Raw genomic sequence first — 23885 nt, 5'->3', positions numbered from 1 at the left:
ATGTATGGCATTTCCGGTGTAGTTTGTAGCATACCTCATTACATCACTCCAAACATTGACGATTTGTACGTCACTTCCAGTAAAGCAATAGATGTTTTATTACCGACAAACATTAATAAAACCGAGACCAGTAACATGCCTTTATGTGTCCCAGAAATGTCAGCAGAAATTAACAACTTAACGACATGTGAAGATAATAAAAGAAAAGAGATTTTTAAAACGGTAAGCCCAGAATTTAAAACATTATCTATTGTAATAATCGCAATCGGCATGATGGTTCAAGGAATAGGGAAAGCACCAAGAGCCCCGTTTGTGACGGTTTACATAGACGACAACGTGGAAAAGAGGAAAACCGGGTTTTATGCAGGTAAGGCAGGTCATGTTTTAATATGACGTTATAAGATTTCTTTTATTTACTTTTGAAGAAATATTAAGATTCATATATAATATTGCAGTTTGTAGATGTGCTTTTTATATGAAAAAAGGCACTGACAAATTGCGAGCACAATTTGACACCATATGTACTTATAATTTTGAACTATCTGTTTCATGGCTTCACTCAAAATGTTTATAAATGTACATCATCGATATGTATTTTTTATATAATTAAATTTAAACAAATTGGTATATCCAATTAATGCAGATATAATGCAGTTAGGGGAGGCGAAAATACAAATACCAAAAGTTGTGTTAATTTTTGCGCACTTACCCTGCAAGAGACCTACGGAATGTGATGAAGGTTTCTCGACCCTTAAACCGGATAACATATAAAAGCGTTATGGGTATTCTCAGCTACAATTTTTAGATTAGGTTTTCAATTAACGATGTTAACCCCTTGTGCAGTAATTCATCGGTTTCAGGTTAACATTGCATTTTTTTTTTCAAAACCTGTAGGAGACCACACAGCCAATCACAGGAGTGTGTTTTCTTAGTCATGTAACAATATGCCAATGTAGGCCTTGTATGTGTGATTTTAATGATACTGTACATCACAATCACCAGAATAAATAAACAGTATAATGTTATCCTTACTATCAGTAAACAACTTTCTTACCGTCTACACTTCGTCGTTGAAATATTCCGTATACCTCGACCAGGTTATCATCCTCACTTTATCTCTTTAAAAAATCTTTGAAACCTAATTATCTCAACACCCCGTCCTTCTCATCTTGGTATTGGAGAGAGTAGACTATTCACACCAAACATGGAAACCACTGCAGTTCTCTTAATTATGGCCTATTTAGTTTGATTTTGTTCAAAGAAATACCCTTTTCTAACACATAACCGATATTAATTTACCTCTACCATGCGAGTTAGACTTGGTAATGTATGATAATGAGGATTTCTCTATCTTTTTCTTTTCGCTCCCACCCCCAACCGCCATCCCCCCCCCCCCCCCCCCCACCACCCCCACCCCCACCGCCCTCTCTCTCTCTCTCTCTCTCTCTCTCTCTCTCTCTCTCTCTCTCTCTCTCTCTCTCTCTCTCTCTCTCCCTCCTCCTGTCTCTCTGTCTCTCTCTGTGTCTCTGTCTCTGTGTGTGTGTGTGTGTGTGTCTCTCTCTCTCTCTCTCTCTCTCTCTCTCTCTCTCTCTCTCTCTCTCTCTCTCTCTCTCTCTCTCTCTCTCTCTCTCTCTCTCCCTCCTCTCTCTCTCTCTCTCTCTCTCTCTCTCTCTCTATCTCTATCTCTCTCTCTCTATCTCTCTCTCTCTCTCTGTCTCTCTCTCTCTCTCTCTCTCTCTCTCTCTCTCTCTGTCTCACTGTCTCTCTCTGTGTCTCTCTGTCTCTCTCTCTCTCTCTCTCACACTGTCTGTCTGTCTCTGTCTCTCTCTCTGTCTCTCTCTGTGTCTCTCTCTCTGTGTCTCTCTCTGTCTCTCTCTCTCTCTCTCTCTCTCTCTCTCTCTCTCTCTCTCTCTCTCTCTCTCTCTCTCTCTCTCTCTCTCTCTCTCTCTCTCTCTCTCTGGCAAAAAATGATCTACAGTTTTTGTTTTAAGTGTTTTAAGTATTATATCCTATGTATTTACATTTTGTAAAATTATTGTGGGAAGGGCGATCGTAAGTTGTAATAACTTGTGCCTGATAGCTCTGTAAATGATTAGCAATACATTATGTTTTGATTCAGTATAAATGTAAATTCGAGTTTATATTTTATCAAACTTGCATAAATGTTATTGTCGTCATTACTGTAATCTGAGACGATTTAGATTTTAAGTGTAAATGCTACTGTTATTTAACCATTTAACACACAAATCTGAATGTTTACTACCAACATTTTAAGTAGAATTTTGTGTCGCAAACAAAGTAAAAACTTAGAACACAATCTGATGTAAACAATACGTTATATTCTTTTTAAATATGTCTTTTATTTTTTCCATGGAAAAAACTCATATTGAAAATAACTCACAAATATCTAGATTTTAACTTCGCAACCGGCATCTCATTGTAGTAAATATACGTCTTCTCTCCTCTACGTCTCAAGTAAAAAAACAACGCAAATATACAATTTGCCGTACCAGCCCGTGTGCCTACAGTGCAGTCGGCGTTTAATGTTCAACGAAACAATGTTCAGCAGTATAAAAAATCTGATGCAGCCCGATAATGTACATGTGAAATATTCTCTTTTCCTTTACTCTCTCGCCGTCTACGACACAACCTGTCGCCCAGAAAAAAACGGCGATAATCGCCGGAAATCTGTATCCGATTTGGCGGGAAACAATTATATCCCACTGCAGGATGGCCTAGGCGTAACGCTGGACCTGCGTTAATATTGATACAAGCTACATAATATATCTACGGAAAGGCGTTACTCCTACTCAAACTATACCATGCATTTGTAAAATACATTATTCAAACGCTGGAATGCCTGCTACTACATGTCAAAGCTACGATTCCCATTAAAAACAAAACAAAAACAAAAAAAAAAATATATCCACACTGCTCAGCGCACGGCTAGAGAATGTCCTCCTATAGGACTCTACCACCGCATGTGCCCGACTACAGCCTATAGCTACTGCACGTGCTACTTGATCCCGCGTGCCGGTAAGACAAATTAATCCCGCCTTTTCTGATAGAACCGCGGGATTATTTGAATAACGACGTTTTAATCCTCCATTCAAAACATTTTGAAGACCCATAACTTGAAAAATAGAACCGTATTTGATGCATAATACTGATTCGTGGTTGTCTCCCCTCCCCCACTATGCAAATTAGAGACTATCGGAAAGGACTTTTATTATTAAAAATCAATGGAAATCAAATAGCTTTTTAAATGACCTTAATTCAACGAATTAATAGATCTTTAGTCCGCCCATGATTAGGTGTGTCGTGTTGACCTTTCATATTCATATTGATTTTGGGTGAGTCTATATTCATTATTGGGAGGGGGACAAGCTGTTTTTCTATACGCGTAAACAATATACATGTGATATCATGCCTAAAACAATTGAAATAAGATAGTTCAGTTAAAACGTTCAAGGTCCAATGACTTCAAAGTATGCAGCAATATCAAAAACCCAGACAAAATAATGTCAATATATATGATAACCTAACCCACAATATCACCTGTGATTTAAAAAAATACTATACAAAATTAAATAAGAAAGATGTTTCTTTAAATTTGTATTCAAACACTCGGAAACAGACTCAATGTTCTTATACTGTTTTATTTTATATTTGTTTACTGTTTCAATGCATCATGACACACATAAATAGACAGACATATAAATTATTCTCAATGTTTGCATATACACGTGGTTTATTAAACAAACAGGCGGTGATGACGATATATGACATCACTTCCGGTTATTGCAGGAATCATATCGGCTGCAGGTACGATGGGTCCCGCCCTCGCTTTCGGTCTTGGGGGATATTTAAGCAAAATCTACGTCACATTAGAGGGTAGGTATGCTTCTATCATATATTACCGTACTTCTAACGTAAACGTTTTCCCTTAAAGTTACACACCAACACACCACTTATTCATATTTATTTATTTTTGTTTTTGTTTCAGTTGCAAGCAAATCCCGCGGCAGTTAATAAATGAAAATAGCGTAGTAATCTGATAACGCTTCCTGCTGTACTATTTGATTTAACATCTCTTACTACCAAGTGTGATCAAACTGGACACACATGACTAACGAATTCGGCATGATATCTGAATCAATAAAACACTTGAATCTTTCGATAATCTAACAGTAACGCTTCTATTGATGATAATATAAATATCATGGTGAACATTCCAGAAATTGGAGCATGCTGCATTGGATTGCTTTAATTGGAAAACCGAACAAAATTTGTCTTTTATATTTCAAAAGAGATTTATGTTACAAGTAGGTGATTCCAGACAATGTGCCAAATTTCTTGACATGCAGCCAAAGTAAGAACATGTAAGTTTTGGGTGGTAGGGGAGAAAAACCGCAGACCTGCTGGCGGTACATGGCGACTGTCACACGTATGGATCGAACCCGTGACGCTGAGGTGGAGAGCTAGTGATAAAAACGGTTATTTGTGTCGGCCACCACTGCTCCAACATATTCAAAATTCCGTCTGATATAAAACAAGGAAAACTTACCAGCTTTAAATTCAACTATAAAAAAATAAAGTAATATCTGTCATGTTATAATATCTCACGTCAGCTCGAGGAATCGAACCACTACGCCGCCCGACCATCCGATTTACACAGTTTGCACGAATGATTTTCTTTTGATAACAGCCAGATAAAACCTTATCAAATGTTGGTTGGCATCTGGTTCGTTTACAGATTGGATGTATAACACTTGAAAAATTTCCCAAATTTCCCAACGAAAACTGAACATTTGTTTAAGCCGGTATCAAATTGCTCAACATCCCATCGGGAGTTCTTCATTTTTGGCCTCTAGAATTACGGAGAAATCCTCGGAAAACATGGCGCCATTTTTTTAATTTTTATTTTATTATTTTTTTTTTTTTGGGGGGGGGGGAGGGGGGTTATATCTATACCTAAGTTTATACTTTCGGTCCTCCTCACTTGTATGTCTGCCGGTCAGAATATCATTGTATGTGCTTTCTTAACTCATCAGATGTAGAGATGACTCCAAAGGATCCTCGATTTATCGGCGCTTGGTGGCTCGGATTCCTTGTGTTTGGCCTGGGTTCTTTACTAGTTGCCATTCCAGTCGTCATGTTTCCACGTCGGTTCAAGTGGAATCAAAAGAAGATAGAGGAGTATCGAATGGACATGCCAAAAGAAAAACCATTATTGACAACAAGAGCAAAAGTAAAAGGTAAAATAATGCGATTTCTACAAAAAAGATATTATACGAAGTGGAAAGTAAAAACCGTCGCTTTCTTAAACAAATTTTAGAAACAATATCATATTTGCATATTCGTATGATGACCTTTTTTAACATGTATACACAATTGATACAATCTTGATATAAAGCGATACTCTCGTTCTTATTTTTTATCATTCTACTAACCTTTCAAAAATCACTGATCAGCATGATGATGTCTATTACCGTATTGTGAATTTTCAATTTCTAGATAGTAACACGCTTCTCTCCAACCTATGGTATTAACATGTCATAGTTGATTCATCCTCAAGAGCTTGTTTCAAATATCACGAATTCTATGAAATATGTCGGCAGATGATAAAGTATGCATACAACACGTGGTTTTGAGAGATGCACATGTAGGTTGATGCAGAAAGAAGTTGTATAGTCGCCACGATGTTATCACAAGAGATATTCCATTTTCTAGTGCTAAGCTGTATGTGCGCTATGCTCATTATTATACATGTACGTGTTGGTTCCGTTGTTGTTAAGCTAGCTCACATTTGAGAACTTTACTTACTTGCATGGACTATGATTCACATGGCTGGTGTCGTCGATGAAGCAGAAGACGCTTACCCTTCCCGAACACCTGGTCCTATACTCCATGTAGTCTTCCAACTTATTTCTTACAAGATAATGAAATAACCTTAAAAGCAAAAGTGAACGTGTTACAAGTATTTGGAAAAGGTTGATGATAATAACAAAACATGAACTGTCATATCTTTGACAAAAATACACGGTTAAGTCCCAAGCATTTGTTCGAAAAAATGAACCATCGAAAAAAAACTTTACTGTATTGTTGATGTTCATATGTTTTATATTCTTATTTAGATCGTGTTTCGTCCTACTGGCGGATAATGAAGAACCCTATTTACATCAGTATTTTGGTAACAAATAGCTGCATGGTATGTGGACAGACTGGCTACGTGTCTTTCCTGGCAAAGTACATACAGACACAGTTCGGAACTCCTCTGTGGCAATCCAATCTAATCCTAGGTAAACCATGTTTTGTTGTATGACCTCTGCCATCTGATTTCACAATCGCATTAATTTGTCATGCGTGAGTTCACGTTCTGTTAAAAATTGCGACATGCCTGTCCAAGTATTCTCGTTGTTTCTACTTTGAGTGATATATTTTATATTTGATTTGCTTCCGTCCTATATTTTATGAAAATTCTCTTGAGACAACAACTATACATAAGCGCAGCATAATATAAGCTTCAAATTCTTAATATTAGACAAATAAACATCAGTTTAATACCTTAAGGCGCCATTAAACACGGTAATTTTATGGTACGTATTGTTTTCAGCTGTGACCAAACTTCTAGCCTTAGCCATCGGAGCTTTCGTCGGAGGATACTTGACCAGGAAAGTTCCAATGATTCCTCGGAACACCTTTGGACTTTTGCTAATACTCTTCGTTATACAGAACGTGACATTTAGCGCGGGATTCTTCCTTGGTTGTGACCAGCCCAAAGTCGTAGGACCACAAAGGTAAAACACCCATTCACATTTTAGTATTTGACATTAGTTTTTCATCTTTCCATTTACGATTTTTTAAATTTACTTTACTAAGTAGTGTTCATCACGCGTAATTTACAAAATCAATAATCAATATGAGGATTTTTTTTTGAAAAGGCGGTAGGAGAATGCAATCTGGGGGTGTCCTACTTTTTACAATTTCTTGCCACATTTTAAACTAAACTGAACTCCATATGTCCATCATTCTCGGACTTAAATGATAAAAAAAATAATATCGAATTTTTCTTGATGGGCGTCTACATTTGTCTTCATCTTTAACTCTTTGTTTCCTTAACCAGAACTTTTTTTCTGGATCCTGACTTATGCGTTTTTCAAGGTAACTTTATCTTAAAATAAGTCGTAATACATCAAGTTCAGAGTCCCTCAGCGGCGGTGGAGGGATAAGTATGAATTATTCAGAGTCCCTCAGCGGTGGAGGGATAAGTATGAATTATTGAGAGTCCCTCAGCGGTGGAGGGATAAGTATGAGTTATTCAGAGTCCCTCAGCGGTGGAGGGATAAGTATGAATTATTCAGAGTCCCTCAGCGGTGGAGGGATAAGTATGAATTATTGAGAGTCCCTCAGCGGTGGAGGGATAAGTATGAATTATTGAGAGTCCCTCAGCGGTGGAGGGATAAGTATGAATTATTGAGAGTCCCTCAGCGGTGGAGGGGCAAGTATGAATTATAGAGTCCCTCAGCGGTGGAGGGGTAAGTATGAATTATAGAGTCCCTCAGCGGTGGAGGGATAAGTATGAATTATTCAGAGTCCCTCAGCGGTGGAGGGATAAGTATGAGTTATTGAGAGTCCCTCAGCGGTGGAGGGATAAGTATGAATTATTGAGAGTCCCTCAGCGGTGGAGGGATAAGTATGAATTATTGAGAGTCCCTCAGCGGTGGAGGGATAAGTATGAGTTATTGAGAGTCCCTCAGCGGTGGAGGGATAAGTATGAATTATTCAGAGTCCCTCAGCGTTGGAGGGATAAGTATGAATTATTGAGAGTTCCTCAGCGGTGGAGGGATAAGTATGAGTTATTCAGAGTCCCTCAGCGGTGGAGGGAAGTATGAATTATAGAGTCCCTCAGCGGTGGAGGGAAGTATGAATTATTCAGAGTCCCTCAGCGGTGGAGGGGCAAGTATGAATTATTCAGAGTCCCTCAGCGTTGGAGGGATAAGTATGAATTATTGAGAGTTCCTCAGCGGTGGAGGGATAAGTATGAATTATTGAGAGTCCCTCAGCGGTGGAGGGATAAGTATGAATTATTGAGAGTCCCTCAGCGGTGGAGGGATAAGTATGATTTATTGAGAGTCCCTCAGCGGTGGAGGGATAAGTATGAATTATTGAGAGTCCCTCAGCGGTGGAGGGATAAGTATGAGTTATTGAGAGTCCCTCAGCGGTGGAGGGATAAGTATGAGTTATTGAGAGTCCCTCAGCGGTGGAGGGATAAGTATGAATTATTTAGAGTCCTTCAGCGTATGAATTGTTCGAAGTCTCTCACTGATGTAGTTGTATGTATATTTCGGAGTCTCTCAGTGGTGTAGGTGTATGTATTTTTCGGAATCTTTCAGTAATGTAGGTATAAGAATGTTCGCAGTACCATTACATTAAATTGCAGCTGTCGGATTACATGGCATATAACAAAACTGCGCAACATAATGTCTATAAGATGTTCAAATCTTCCTCTTCAAGGAAACTCACCATAACTATGTTTTTATCGAAGCTAAAGCATTATTTTCTTTTATTTGTTTTTATTCTTAAGCTATATGAAAACTGCACGTGCATTGGTAATGGTGGAACTGCGCGTGCTGGCATGTGTGATTCGGATTGTAAAACCCTCATCCCCTGGGCGGTCATTACCTTCTTCGGCTCCATAGCCTCTATGGCAAAAGCAATGCTGAGTTTTATTGCCAAGATCAGGTAAACAAAATTAATACACAACAAGAAATATTTCAAAAAGTAATATGAATTTCTCAGAAATGACCTTTCGGGGTTATTATTATGTTTGATAACAATCATTTGTAACAAATATAATCCTAGATCATCTTAACAAGGTTGAACGGTGTACAGGTGTATAAAATACTTTCGTCAAACATCACGTGTCTACCTGATAGTCTTGATCTATAAACCACGACTGTGAAAGTCCACCGGAAAACTAAAAACCGCTTCCCGTTTTCCTCCATATTTGATAAATATTTCATTGAGTTCAAACTCTATAACTGCAAATGTTATTTTTGCGGTTACAAAGATACAACACAGTAGTATCTGTATATATATATAACTATATATATATTTGTACTAATCTTTAGTACTGCTCTGTCCTAAATGTAAACGTTACTTATAAAAACAACAAACGAAAAACCAACGTCTACAATTTTTTTTTTCCTAATTTTCGTTTTACTATTATTTTCTTTTTTTTTCAACTTTATACCGTCCTTGAATATCACGGAATTGTCACGGATACTATTTCATTCCTACTTATCCCATCCATGACTTACCTGTGTGACGATTTTATCTTTACAGGTGTGTAGAGGACCGAGATAAGTCCACAGCTATGGGAGTGCAGTCCTTTTGTCTCTCGCTTCTAGGTATATTGTTCTACCTTGTACAACATGTTGTAAACCACATTGTAATGTTTTCAAGACGAACGTCAATAGTGAAATCATGTTTTCATATTTCAAAAAGGATACATTATTATGTTTGATAACATTTTGTAACAAGTGAAATCAGTGTACATTACGTTCTAATGTAGCATCTTTTCAGTTATATAGATTTTATGATGTAGTGTGATACTGATGATGTGGTGTGATACCGATGATGTAGTGTGATATTTATGATGTAGTGTGATACTGATGATGTAGTGTGATACTGATGATGTAGTGTGATACTGATGATGTAGTGTGATACTGATGATGTAGTGTGATACTGATGATGTAGTGTGATACTGATGATGTAGTGTGATACTGATGATGTAGTGTGATACTGATGATGTAGTGTGATACTGATGATGTAGTGTGATACTGATGATGTAGTGTGATACAGATGATGTAGTGTGATACTGATGATGTAGTGTGATACTGATGATGTAGTGTGATACTGATGATGTAGTGTGATACTGATGATGTAGTGTGCTACAGATGATGTAGTGTGATATTTATGATGTATATACTTATGATGTAGTGTGATACTGATGATGTTGTGTGCTACAGATGATGAAGTGTGCTAGAGATGATGAAGTATGATACTGATAATGTAGTGTGATATTTATGAGGTAGTGTGATACTGATGATGTAGTGTGATACTGATGATGTAGTGCGCTACAGATGATGTAGTGTGATACTGACGATGTAGTGTGATATCTCTGATGTAGTGTGCTACGGATGATGAAGTGTGATACTGATGATGTAGTGTGCTACAAATGATGTAGTGTGCTACAGATGATGAAGTGTGATACTGATGATGTAGTGTGATATTTATGATGTAGTGTGATACTGATGATGTAGTGTGATACTGATGATGTAGTGTGATACTGATGATGTAGTGTGATACAGATGATGTAGTGTGATATTTATGATGTTGTGTGATACTGATGATGTAGTGTGATACTGATGATGTAGTGTGATGAAGTGTGATACTGATGATGAAGTGTGATACTGATGATGTAGTGTGCTACAGATGATGTAGTGTGCTGATATAGTGTGCTACAGATGATGTAGTGTGATACTGATGATGTAGTGTGATACTGATGATGTAGTGTGATACTGATGATGTAGTGTGATACTGATGATGTAGTGTGATACTGATGATGTAGTGTGATATTTATGATGTAGTGTGATACTGATGATGTAGTGTGATACTGATGATGTAGTGTGATATTGATGATGTAGTGTGATACTGATGATGTAGTGTGATACTGATGATGTAGTGTGATACTGATGATGTAGTGTGATACTGATGATGTAGTGTGATACTGATGATGTAGTGTGATACTGATGATGTAGTGTGATATTGATGATGTAGTGTGATACTAATGATGTAGTGTGATACTGATGATGTAGTGTGATACTGATGATGTAGTGTGATACTGATGATGTAGTGTGATACAGATGATGATGTGATAGTAGTATGATATTGATGATGTAGTGTAGTGTGATACTGATGTATGTGATACTGTGATGTATATTGATGATGTAGTGTGATACTGATGATGTAGTGTGATACAGATGATGTATGTATACTGATGATGTAGTGATATTGATGATGTAGTGTGATACTGATGATGTATGTGATACTGATGATGATACTGATGATGTAGTGTGATACTGATGATGTAGTGTGATACTGATGATGTAGTGTGATACTGATGATGTAGTGTGATATTGATGATGTAGTGTGATATTGATGATGTAGTGTGATACTGATGATGTAGTGTGTGATGATGTAGTGTGATACTGATGATATGTGATATTGATGTAGTGTGATATTGTGTGTGATACTGATGATGTAGTGTGATACTGATGATGTAGTGTGATATTGATGATGTAGTGTGATACTGATGATGTAGTGTGATACTGATGATGTAGTGTGATACTGATGATGTAGTGTGATACTGATGATGTAGTGTGATACTGATGATGTAGTGTGATATTGATGATGTAGTGTGATACTGATGATGTAGTGTGATACTGATGATGTAGTGTGATATTGATGATGTTGTGTGATACTGATGATGTAGTGTGATACTGATGATGTAGTGTGATACTGATGATGTAGTGTGATACTGATGATGTAGTGTGATACAGATGATGTAGTGTGATATTGATGATGTAGTGTGATACTGATGATGTAGTGTGATACTGATGATGTAGTGTGATATTGATGATGTAGTGTGATATTGATGATGTAGTGTGATACTGATGATATAGTGTGATACTGATGATGTAGTGTGATATTTATCATGTGGTGTGATATTGATGATGTGTGATACTGATGATGTAGTGTGATACTGATGATGTAGTGTGATACAGATGATGTAGTGTGATACTGATGATGTAGTGTGATATTTATCATGTGGTGTGATATTGATGATGTGTGATACTGATGATGTAGTGTGATACAGATGATGTAGTGTGATATTGATGATGTAGTGTGATATTTATGATGTATGATACAGATGATGTAGTGTGATACTGATGATGTAGTGTGATACTGATGATGTAGTGTGATATTGATGATGTATACTGATGATGTGATACTGATAATGTAGTGTGATATTGATGTAGTGTGATATTGATGTGGTGTGATATTGATGATTTGTGATACTGATGATGTAGTGTGATACTGAAGATGTAGTTTGATATTTATGATGTTGTGTGATACTAATGATGTAGTGTGATATTGATGATGTAGTGTGATATTGATGATGTAGTGTGATACTGATGATGTAGTGTGATACTGATGATGTAGTGTGATACTGATGATGTAGTGTGATATTGATGATGTAGTGTGATATTGATGATGTAGTGTGATACTGATGATGTAGTGTGATACTGATGATGTAGTGTGATACTGATGATGTAGTGTGATATTGATGATGTAGTGTGATACTGATGATGTAGTGTGATATTGATGATGTAGTGTGATACTGATGATGTAGTGTGATATTGATGATGTAGTGTGATACTGATGATGTAGTGTGATACTGATGATACTGATGTGTAGTGTGATACTGATGATGTAGTGTGATACTGATGAAGTAGTGTGATACTGATGATGTAGTGTGATATTGATGATGTAGTGTGATACTGATGATGTAGTGTGATACTAATGATGTAATGTAATATTGATGATGTAGTGTGATACTGATGATGTAGTGTGATATTGATGATGTAGTGTGATACTGATGATGTAGTGTGATATTGATGATGTAGTGTGATATTGATTATGTAGTGTGATACTGATGATGTAGTGTGATATTGATGATGTAGTGTGATATTGATGATGTAGTGTGATATTGATGATGTAGTGTGATGTTTATGATGTAGTGTGATACTGATGATGTAGTGTGATACTGATGATGTAGTGTGATACTGATGATGTAGTGTGATACTGATGATGTAGTGTGATACTGATGATGTAGTGTGATACTGATGATGTAGTGTGATATTGATGATGTATTGTGTTAGTGATGATGCAGTGTGATACTGATGATGTAGTGTGATACTGATGATGTAGTGTGATATTGATGATGTGATATTGATGATGTAGTGTGATACTAATGATATAGTGTGATACAGATGATGTAGTGTGATATTGATGATGTAGTGTGATAATGATGATGTAGTGTGATACTGATGATGTAGTGTGATATTTATGATGTAGTATGATACAAATGATGTAGTGTGATACTGATGATGTAGTGTGATACTGATGATGTAATGTGATACTGATGATGTAGTGTGCTACTGATGATATAGTGTGATACTGATGAAGTAGTGTGATAGTGATGATGTAGAGTGATATTGATGATGTAGTGTGATATTGATTATATAGTGTGATAGTGATGATGTAGTGTGATATTTATGATGTAGTGTGATACCGTGAATGTAGTGTGATATTGATGATGTAGTGTGATATTGATGATGTAGTGTGATACTGATGATGTAGTGTGATATTGATGATATTGTGTAATACTGATGATGTAGTGTGATATTGATGATGTAGTGTGATATTGATGATGTAGTGTGATATTGATCATGTAGTGTGATACTGATGATATTGTGTGATACTGATGATGTAGTGTGATACTGATGATGTAGTATGATAGTGATGATGTAATGTGATACTGATGATGTAGTGTGATACTGATGATGTAGTGTGATACTGATGATGTAGTGTGATATTGATGATGTAGTGTGATACTGATGATATTGTGTGATACTGAAGATGTAGTGTGATACAGATGATGTAGTGTGATATTGATGATGTAGTATGATATTTATGATGTAGTATGATACAGATGATGTAGTGTGATACTGATGATGTAGTGTGATACAGATGATGTAGTGTGATACTGATGATATAGTGTGATATTTTGATGTAGTGTGATACAGATGATGTAGTGTGATACTGATGATGTAGTGTGATACTGATGATGTTGTATGATACAGATGATGTAGTGTGATACTGATAATGTAGTGTGATATTTATGTGGTGTAATACTGATGATGTAGTCTGATACTGATGATGTAATGTGATACTGATGATGTAGTGTCATACTGATGATGTAGTGTGATACTGATGATGTAATGTGATACTGATGATATAGAGTGACATTGATGATGTAGTGTGATATTTATGATGTAGTGTGACACTGATGATGTAGTGTGATACAGATGATGTAGTGTGATACTGATGATGTAGTGTGATATTGATGATGTAGTGTGATACTGATGATGTAGTGTGATACTGATGATGTAGTGTGATACAGATGATGTAATGTGATATTGATGATGTAGAGTGATACTGATAATGTAGTGTGATATTGATGTAGTGTGATACTGATGATGTAATGTGATACTGATGATGTAGTGTGATACTGATGATGTAGTGTGATACTGATGATGTAATGTGATACTGATGATGTAGAGTGATATTGATGATGTAGTGTGATATTCATGATGTAGTGTGACACTGATAATGTAGTGTGATACAGATGATGTAGTGTGATACTGATGATGTAGTGTGATATTGATGATGTAGTGTGATATTGATGATGTTGTTTGATACTGATGATGTAGTGTCATAATGATGTAATTTGATCCTGATGATATAGTGTGATATTGATGATGTATTGTGATACTGATGATGTAGTGTGATATTTATGATGTAGTGTGATACTGATGATGTAGTGTGATACTGATGAAGTAGTGTGATAGTGATGATGTAATGTGATACTGATGATGTAGTGTGATGATGTAGTGTGATACTGATGATGTAGTGTGATATTGATGATGTAGAGTGATATTGATGATGTATTGTGGTATTGATGATGTAAATGTAGTGTGATATTGATAATGTAGTGTGATACTGATGATGTAGTGTGATACTGATGATGTAGTGTGATGTTTATGATGTAGTATGATACTGATGATGTAATGTGATATTGATGATGTAGTGTGATACTGATGATGTAGTGTGATATTTATGATGTAGTGTGATACTGATGATGTAGTGTGATACTGATGAAGTAGTGTGATAGTGATGATGTAATGTGATACTGATGATGTAATTTCATACTAATGATGTAGTGTGATAGTGATGATGTAGTGTGAAACTGATGATATAGTGTGATATTGATGATGTAGTGTGATACTGATGATGTAGTGTGATACTGATGATGTAGTGTGATACAGATGATGTAGTGTGATATTGATGATGTAGTGTGATATTTATGATGTAGTATGATACAGATGATGTAGTGTGATACTGATGATGTAGTGTGATATTTATGATGTAGTGTGATACTGATGATGTAGTGTGATACTGATGAAGTAGTGTGATAGTGATGATGTAATGTGATACTGATGATGTAGTTTCATACTAATGATGTAGTGAGATACCAATGATGTAGAGTGATATTGATGATGTAGAGTGATATTGATGATGTAGTGTGATAGTGATGATGTAGTGTGATATTTATGATGTAGTGTGATACTGTGAATGTAGTGTGATATTGATAATGTAGTGTGATGCTGATGATGTAGTGTGATACCGATGATGTAGTGTGATGTTTATGATGTAGTATGATACTGATGATGTAATGTGATATTGATGATGTAGTGTGATACTGATGATGTAGTGTGATATTTATGATGTAGTGTGATACTGATGATGGAGTGTGATATTTATGATATAGTGTGCTACTGATGATGTAGTGTGATACTGATGAAGTAGTGTGATAGTGATGATGTAATGTGATACTGATGATGTAATTTCATACTGATGATGTAGTGTGAAACTGATGATATAGTGTGATATTGATGATGTAGTGTGATACTGATGATATTGTGTGATACTGAATATGTAGTGTGATACAGATGATGTGTGATATTGATGATGTAGTGTGATATTTATGATGTAGTATGATACAGATGATGTAGTGTGATACTGATGATGTAGTGTGATATTGATGATGTAGTGTGATATCTATGATGTAGTATGATACAGATAATGTAGTTTGATACTGATGATGTAGTGTGATATTGATGATGTAATGTGATATTGATGATGTAGTGTGATAATGATGTAATGTGATACTGATGATATAGTGTGATATTGATGATGTAGTGTGATATTGATGATGTAGTGTGATACTGATGATGTAGTGTGATACTGATGATGTAGTGTGATATTTATGATGTAGTGTGATACTGATGATGTAGTGTGATATTGATGATGTAGTGTGATATCTATGATGTAGTATGATACAGATAATGTAGTTTGATACTGATGATGTAGTATGATACTGATGATGTAATGTGATACTGATGATGTAGTGTGATACTGATGATGTTGTTTGATACTGATGATGTAGTGTCATAATGATGTAATTTGATCCTGATGATATAGTGTGATATTGATGATGTATTGTGATACTGATGATGTAGTGTGATATTTATGATGTAGTGTGATACTGATGATGTAGTGTGATACTGATGAAGTAGTGTGATAGTGATGATGTAATGTGATACTGATGATGTAGTTTCATACTAATGATGTAGTGTGATACCGATGATGTAGAGTGATATTGATGATGTAGTGTGATATTGATGATGTAGTGTGATAGTGATGATGTAGTGTGATATTGATGATGTAGTGTGATACTGTGAATGTAGTGTGATATTGATAATGTAGTGTGATGCTGATGATGTAGTGTGATACTGATGATGTAGTGTGATGTTTATGATGTAGTATGATACTGATGATGTAATGTGATATTGATGATGTAGTGTGATACTGATGATGTAGTGTGATATTTATGATGTAATGTGATACTGATGATGGAGTGTGATATTTATGATATAGTGTGCTACTGATGATGTAGTGTGATACTGATGATGTAGTGTGATAGTGATGATGTAATGTGATACTGATGATGTAATTTCATACTAATGATGTAGTGTGATACTGATGATGTAGTGTGATACTGATGATATAGTGTGATATTGATGATGTAGTGTGATACTGATGATATTGTGTGATACTGAATATGTAGTGTGATACAGATGATGTAGTGTGATATTGATGATGTAGTGTGATATTTATGATGTAGTATGATACAGATGATGTAGTGTGATACTGATGATGTAGTGTGATATTGATGATGTAGTGTGATATCTATGATGTAGTATGATACAGATAATGTAGTTTGATACTGATGATGTAGTGTGATATTGATGATGTAATGTGATATTGATGATGTAGTGTGATAATGATGTAATGTGATACTGATGATATAGTGTGATATTGATGATGTAGTGTGATATTGATGATGTAGTGTGATACTGATGATGTAGTGTGATACTGATGATGTAGTGTGATACTGATGATATAGTGTGATATTTATGATGTAGTGTGATACAGATGATGTAGTGTGATACTGATGATGTAGTGTGATATTGATGATGTAGTGTGATATATATGATGTAGTATGATACAGATGATGTAGTGTGATACTGATGATGTAGTGTGATATTGATGATGTAATGTGATATTGATGATGTAGTGTGATACAGATGATGTAGTGTGATACTGATGATATAGTGTGATATTGATGATGTAGTGTGATAATGATGTAATGTGATACTGATGATGTAGTGTGATATTGATGATGTAATGTGATATTGATGATGTAGTGTGATAATGATGTAATGTGATACTGATGATGTAGTGTGATACTGATGATGTAATGTGATACTGATGATGTAGAGTGATACTGATAATGTAGTGTGATATTTATGTGGTGTGATACTGATGATGTAGTGTGATACTGATGATGTAGTGTGATACTGATGATGTAGTGTGATACCGATGATGTAGAGTGATATTGATAATGTAGTGTGATACTGATGATGTAGTGTGATAGTGATGATGTAGTGTGATACAGATGATGTAGTGTGATACTGATGATGTAGTGTGATATTTATGATGTAGTATGATACTGATGATGTAGTATGATACAGCTGATGTAGTGTGCTACTGATGTGTGTGATATTGATAATGTAGTGTGATACTGATACCATTGTGTGATACTGAAGATGTAGTTTGATATTGATGAAGTGTGATACTGATGATGTAGTGTGATATTGATGATGTAATGTCATACTGATGATGTAGTGTGATACTGATGATGTAGTGTGATACTGATGAAGTAGTGTGATACTGATGATGTAATGTGATACTGATGATGTAGTGTGATACTGATGATGTAGTGTGATACTGATGATGTAGTGTGATACTGATGATGTAATGTGATACTGATGATGTAGAGTGATATTGATGATGTATGTGATATTTATGATGTAGTGTGACACTGATGATGTAGTGTGATAGTGATGATGTAATGTGATACTGATGATGTAGAGTGATACTGATAATGTAGTGTAATATTTATGTAATGTGATACTGATGAAGTAGTGTCATACTGATGATGTAGTGTCATACTGATGATGTAGAGTGATACTGATCATGTAGTGTGATATTTATGTGGTGTGACACTGATGATGTAGTGTGATACAGATGATGTAGTGTGATACTGATGATGTAGTGTGATATTGATGATGTAGTATGATACAGATGATATAGTGTGATACTGATGATGTAGTGTGATATTGATGATGTAGTGTGATACTGATGATGTCGTGTGATACAGATGATGTAGTGTGATACTGATGATGTAGTGTGATATTTATGATGTAGTATGATACTGATGATGTAGTGTGATATTAATGATGTAGTATGATACAGATGATGTAGTGTGATACTGATGATGTAGTGTGATACTGATGATATTGTGTGATATTTATGATGTAGTGTGATACTGATGATATTGTGTGATACTGAAGATGTAGTATGATACAGATGATGTAGTGTGATACTGATGATGTAGTGTGATACTGATGATGTAATGTGATATTGATGTAGTGTGATACTGATGATGTAGTCTGATACTGATGAAGTAGTGTGATACTGATGATGTAATGTGATACTGATGATGTAGTGTCACACTGATGATGTAGTGTGATACTGATGATGTAGTGTGATACTGATGATGTAATGTGATACTGATGATGTAGAGTGATATTGATGATGTAGTGTGATATTTATGATGTAGTGTGACACTGATGATGTAGTGTGATAGTGATGATGTAATGTGATACTGATGATGTAGAGTGATACTGATAATGTAGTGTAATATTTATGTAATGTGATACTGATGAAGTAGTGTCATACTGATGATGTAGTGTCATACTGATGATGTAGTGTGATACTGATTAAGTAGTGTGATACTGATGATGTAGTGTGATACTGATGATGTAGTGTCATACTGATGATGTAGTGTGATACAGATGATGTAGTGTGATACTGATGATGTAGTGTGAGTGTGATACTGATGATGTAGTGTGATATTGATGATGTAGTGTGATATTGATGATGTAGTGTGATATTGATGATGTAGTGTGATACTGATGATGTAGTGTGATATTAATGATGTAGTGTGCTACTGATGATGTAGTGTGATACTGATGATGTAGTGTGATACTGATGATGTAGTGTGATATTGATGATGTAGTGTGATATTGATGATGTAGTGTGATATTGATGATGTAGTGTGATAGTGATGATGTAGTGTGATATTTATGATGTAGTGTGATACTGTGAATGTAGTGTGATATTGATAATGTAGTGTGATGCTGATGATGTAGTGTGATACTGATGATGTAGTGTGATACAGATGATGTAGTATGATACTGATGATGTAATGTGATATTGATGATGTAGTGTGATACTGATGATGTAGTGTCATAATGATGTAATGTGATACTGATGATGTAGTGTGATATTGATGTAGTGTGATATTGATGATGTAGTGTGATATTGATGATGTAGTATGATACTGATGATGATGTAGAGTGATATTGATTATGTAGTGTGATACTGATGATGTAGTGTGATAGTGATGATGTAAGTGTGATACTTATGATGTAGTGTGATATTTATGATGTGATACTGATGAAGTAGTGTCATACTGATGATGTAGTGTGATATTGATAATGTAGTGTGATACTGATACCATTGTGTGATACTGAAGATGTAGTTTGATATTGATGTAGTGTAATACTGATGATGTAGTGTGATACTGACGATGTAATGTAATATTGATGATGTATTGTGATACTGATGATGTAGGGTGATATTGATGTAGTGTAATACTGATGATGTAGTGTGATATTGATGATGTAGTGTGATATTGATGATGTAGTGTGATATTTACGATGTAGTGTGATACTGATGATGTAGTGTGATACTGATGATGTAGTGTGATAGTGATGATATAGTGTGATACAGATGATGTAGTGTGATACTGATGATGTAGTGTGATATTAATGATGTAGTGTGATACTGATGATGTAGTGTGATATTTATGATGTAGTGTGATATTTATGATGGTGTGTGATATTGATGATGTAGTGTGATATTGATGATGTAGTGTGATATTGATGATGTGATATGTGATAGTGTGATACTGATGGTAGTGTGACACTGATGATGTAGTGTGATACAGATGATGTAGTGTGATATTGATGATGTAGTGTGATAGTGATGATGTAGTGTGATACAGATGATGTAGTGTGATACTGATGATGTAGTGTGATATTGATGATGTAGTGTGATACTGATGATGTAGTGTGATACTGATGATGTAATGTGATAATGATGATGTAGTGTCATACTGATGATGTAGTGTGATACTGATGATGTAGTGTGATATTTATGATGTAGTATGATACAGATGATATAGTGTGATACTGATGATGTAGTGTGATATTGATGATGTAGTGTGATATTTATGATGTTGTGTGATACTGATGATGTAGTGTGATACTGATGATGTAGTGTGATACTGATGATGTAGTGTGTGATATGTAGTGTGATGATGTATAGTGTGATATTGATGTATGTATACAGATGTGATGATACAGATGATGTAGTGTGATACTGATGATGTAGTGTGATATTTATGATGTTGTGTGATACCGATGATGTAGTGTGATACTGATGATGTAATGTGATATTGATGATGTAGAGTGATATTGATAATGTAGTGTGATATTGATGATGTAGTATGATACAGATGATATAGTGTGATACTGATGATGTAGTGTGATATTGATGATGTAGTGTGATATTTATGATGTAGTATGATACAGATGATGTAGTGTGATACTGATGATGTAGTGTGATATTGATGATGTTGTGTGATACTGATGATGTAGTGTGATACTGATGATGTAGTGTGATACTGATGATATAGTGTGATATTTATGATGTAGTGTGATACTGATGATGTAGTGTGATATTGATGATGTAGTGTGATACTGATGATGTAGTGTGATACTGATGATGTAGTGTGATACTGATGAAGTAGTGTGATAGTGATGATGTAATGTGATACTGATGATGTAGTGTGATACTGATGATGTAGTGTGATGCTGATGATGTAGAGTGATACTGATAATGTAGTGTGATATTTATGTAGTATGATACTGATGATGTAGTCTGATACTGATGAAGTAGTGTGATAGTGATGATGTAATGTGATACTGATGATGTAGTGTGATACTGATGATGTAATGTGATACAGATGATGTAGTCTGATACTGATGAAGTAGTGTGATACTGATGATGTAATGTGATACTGATGATGTAGTGTGATATTGATGAGGTAGTGTGATATTTATGATGTAGTGTGATACTGATGATGTAGTGTGATACTGATGATGTAGTGTGATATTGATGATGTAGTGTGATACTGATGATGTAGTGTGATATTAATGATGTAGTATGATACTGATGATGTAATGTGATATTGATGATGTAGTGTGATACTGATGATATAGTGTGATATTGATGATGTAGTGTGATACTGATGATGTAGTGTGATGATGATGTAGTTTGATACTGATGATGTAGTGTGATATTTATGGTGTAGTGTGCTAATGATGATGTAGTGTGATGCTGATGATGTAGTGTGATACCGATGATGTAGAGTGATATTCATAATGTAGTGTGATACAGATGATGTAGTGTGATACTGATGATGTAATGTGATATTGATGATGTAGTGTGATACTGATGATGTTGTGTGATATTGATGAAGTAGTGTGATACTGATGATGTAATGTGATACTGATGATGTAGAGTGATATTGATGATGTTGTGTGATAATGATGTTTTTTGATACTGATGATGTAGTGTGATACTGATGATGTAGTGTGCTACTGATGATGTAGTGTGATACTGATGAAGTAGTGTGATAGTGATGATGTAATGTGATATTGATGATGTAGTTTCATACGAATGATGTAGTGTGATACCGATGATGTAGAGTGATATTGATGATGTAGTGTGATACTAATGATATAGTGTGATACCGTGAATGTAGTGTGATACTGATGATGTAGTGTGATAGTGATGATGTAGTGTGATATTTATGATGTAGTGTGATACTGTGAATGTAGTGTGATATTGATGATGTAGTGTGATACTGATGATGTAGTGTGATACAGATGATGATGTAGTGTGATATTGATGATGTTGTGTGATATTTATGATGTAGTGTGATATTGATGATGTTGTGTGATACTTTTGATGTTGTGTGGCATTTGCAAATCAAGAAGAAACTGTGGGCATATAAAAAAAATTTTACCCCTGTAAACATTTTTTTGTCCTTGTCCATCATCATACCCAATAAATTAAAACAAATTGATATATCAACAAGTTTGTTTTTGCATTCCCTGAGTCGTTTTGGCCTTGCGAGTAAGGCAAGAGCCTACCGCTGCCGTCTTAAACGTTAAGTAAAGGGAGATAATCGCTCAAGCATCGGTCAAGGAAGCACAACACTAACTTTCCCCTTGCAACAAAAAATAGCGATGGAATATCTTATGAAAAATTGAATACTATTATTGTATTTTAACTTTAAATTGAAGTAAGATCAAAGTTAAGATAAACAAACCGTACCTATAATGTGATGCTATAACTTACGGTATGAATTTCTAAATAGAAATATTTGACGTTCAATTGCAGCTTTCTTACCTGCCCCGATTCTGTTTGGTTTGGTGATCGATACAACTTGCCTTATATGGATGAAAGGATGCAGTGGAACCGGCGCGTGCCTATTTTATGATATCATCGACTTCCGGGTCAAAATTCATCTATTTAGTATGATGTTTTACACCATCGCTTCAGGATCCACCCTGTTTGCGTTTTTTAAAACCAGAAAATGGAAAACATGGAGACCACGTGGTAGTAAAAAGGAAACATCAGTTCTGTGTGTATCTGCAAAATGAGGAAACATTTCACAAGAATTACAATCCGTATCATTATGAATGTATCTTAACGATATTAAGTGGGAAAGTATATATGTAATTTTAATACCTATTATGGCGTATCCCACTGTACACATTGTCTCACATACTCTTCAGATATTCAGATACATGTGCTGGTCTATTTTACAATATTATTAATAAGAATTAGATCATAAACCTTGAGTGTTTAGTTTAAATTCCTCACAATTTACCTCCAAATACTCCTTGCATATATTCCAGTACAAACATAAATACTTAGGTCTACTTCGTTATTGTACCTGATATGATTGGGAAGTAGTAATGCTACAGTGAAGGAACGGAACATTCATGTCGTCTATATGTCTAAAAATGAACTAGCTTTGAGATAGCAAGTGGTAGACACTGCTGGATGTTCTCGAGGGGTGCCGTAAC

The 23885-nt window shown here is 35.4% G+C and overlaps 1 protein-coding gene across 1 annotated transcript; it reads left to right on the top strand.

The window, feature by feature from the left end:
- On the top strand, nt 1-23651 carry LOC132546446 (solute carrier organic anion transporter family member 2B1-like). Its single transcript, XM_060210162.1, has 10 exons — nt 1-367; nt 3808-3894; nt 5055-5258; nt 6138-6302; nt 6617-6800; nt 7127-7164; nt 7940-7959; nt 8588-8745; nt 9349-9413; nt 23194-23651. Exons 1-10 carry the CDS (start codon nt 1-3, stop codon nt 23454-23456), a joined length of 1551 nt encoding a protein of 516 aa, XP_060066145.1. The 3' UTR covers nt 23457-23651.
- The last annotated feature ends 234 nt before the right edge of the window (nt 23652-23885 follow it).

The sequence above is a fragment of the Ylistrum balloti genome, unplaced genomic scaffold (genome assembly GCF_031769215.1).
Source record: "Ylistrum balloti isolate Yb309-2 unplaced genomic scaffold, AGI_CSIRO_Ybal_v1 Utg369606, whole genome shotgun sequence".
Lineage (NCBI taxonomy): Eukaryota > Metazoa > Mollusca > Bivalvia > Pectinida > Pectinidae > Ylistrum > Ylistrum balloti.
The sequence above is the reverse complement of the archived record's forward strand: the minus strand, read 5'-3'. Positions and strand labels throughout refer to the sequence as shown.

Excerpts from the sequence above, each read along its gene's own strand:
- LOC132546446 (XM_060210162.1), top strand. The coding sequence starts at position 1 with ATGTATGGCATTTCCGGTGTAGTTTGTAGCATACCTCATTACATCACT. Across the intron at positions 6,303-6,616 it reads GCAATCCAATCTAATCCTAG|CTGTGACCAAACTTCTAGCC; the intron begins GTAAACCATGTT and ends TATTGTTTTCAG. Across the intron at positions 6,801-7,126 it reads AAAGTCGTAGGACCACAAAG|AACTTTTTTTCTGGATCCTG; the intron begins GTAAAACACCCA and ends TTCCTTAACCAG.